Source organism: Arachis ipaensis, chromosome B03 (assembly GCF_000816755.2).
Source record: "Arachis ipaensis cultivar K30076 chromosome B03, Araip1.1, whole genome shotgun sequence".
Classification (NCBI taxonomy): domain Eukaryota; kingdom Viridiplantae; phylum Streptophyta; class Magnoliopsida; order Fabales; family Fabaceae; genus Arachis; species Arachis ipaensis.
The window spans coordinates 2,035,649-2,036,179 of record NC_029787.2 but is presented as its reverse complement, the minus strand read 5'-3'; the positions used below and the strand labels follow the sequence as shown (position 1 = coordinate 2,036,179).

At 31.3% G+C, this 531-nt stretch overlaps 1 protein-coding gene across 1 annotated transcript in view; it reads right to left on the bottom strand.

Moving 5' to 3' along the window:
* Positions 1-531, bottom strand: part of LOC107632396 (ABC transporter B family member 19-like) — a 10,671-nt gene that overhangs the window by 3,791 nt on the left and 6,349 nt on the right. Inside the window, exon 6 of the mRNA XM_016336080.2 lies at positions 1-266. Coding sequence (XP_016191566.1) covers positions 1-266 — 266 coding nt within the window. The remainder of the gene's footprint in view (positions 267-531) is intronic.

Sequence of the window (531 nt, the reverse complement as noted above, 5' to 3'; positions counted from 1 at the left end):
CCCCTCCACTAGCACCAACCAGTGCCAAAGTTTTTGTCGATGAAAATACTAAATTAAGGGAATGAAGTATCAGAGAATCAGGACGAGATGGGTATGCAAAACTAACATTTTTTAACTCAATTCTACCACGGACAACAGTAAGCTTCCTTCCGTCAGGGCTATATGGATCAATCTCAGGAATTCTGTCTATAACAGAGAATACACGACTTGCTGCAACAGTACCTTGTGCAAATTGTGCAAAATATGACAGCGCCAATGCTAGACCTCTAGCAATCAAATAAACGAACAAACTTTAGAGAGTATAACTATACCATGAAAGTCCACAAAGTCCACTTATATATTTAAGAAGGGAACCGATTTTTTCATATAAAATTTTATATGTTTTAATCGTGATAAATAAAAAAATGTCAAATATAATACTTATAAAATTGTCTAATTAATGACAAATACACATATAAAATATATTTTAAAAGACAATATAATACAACATACATAAATATATGCAAATACATTATGACTGATTTTTTTTAG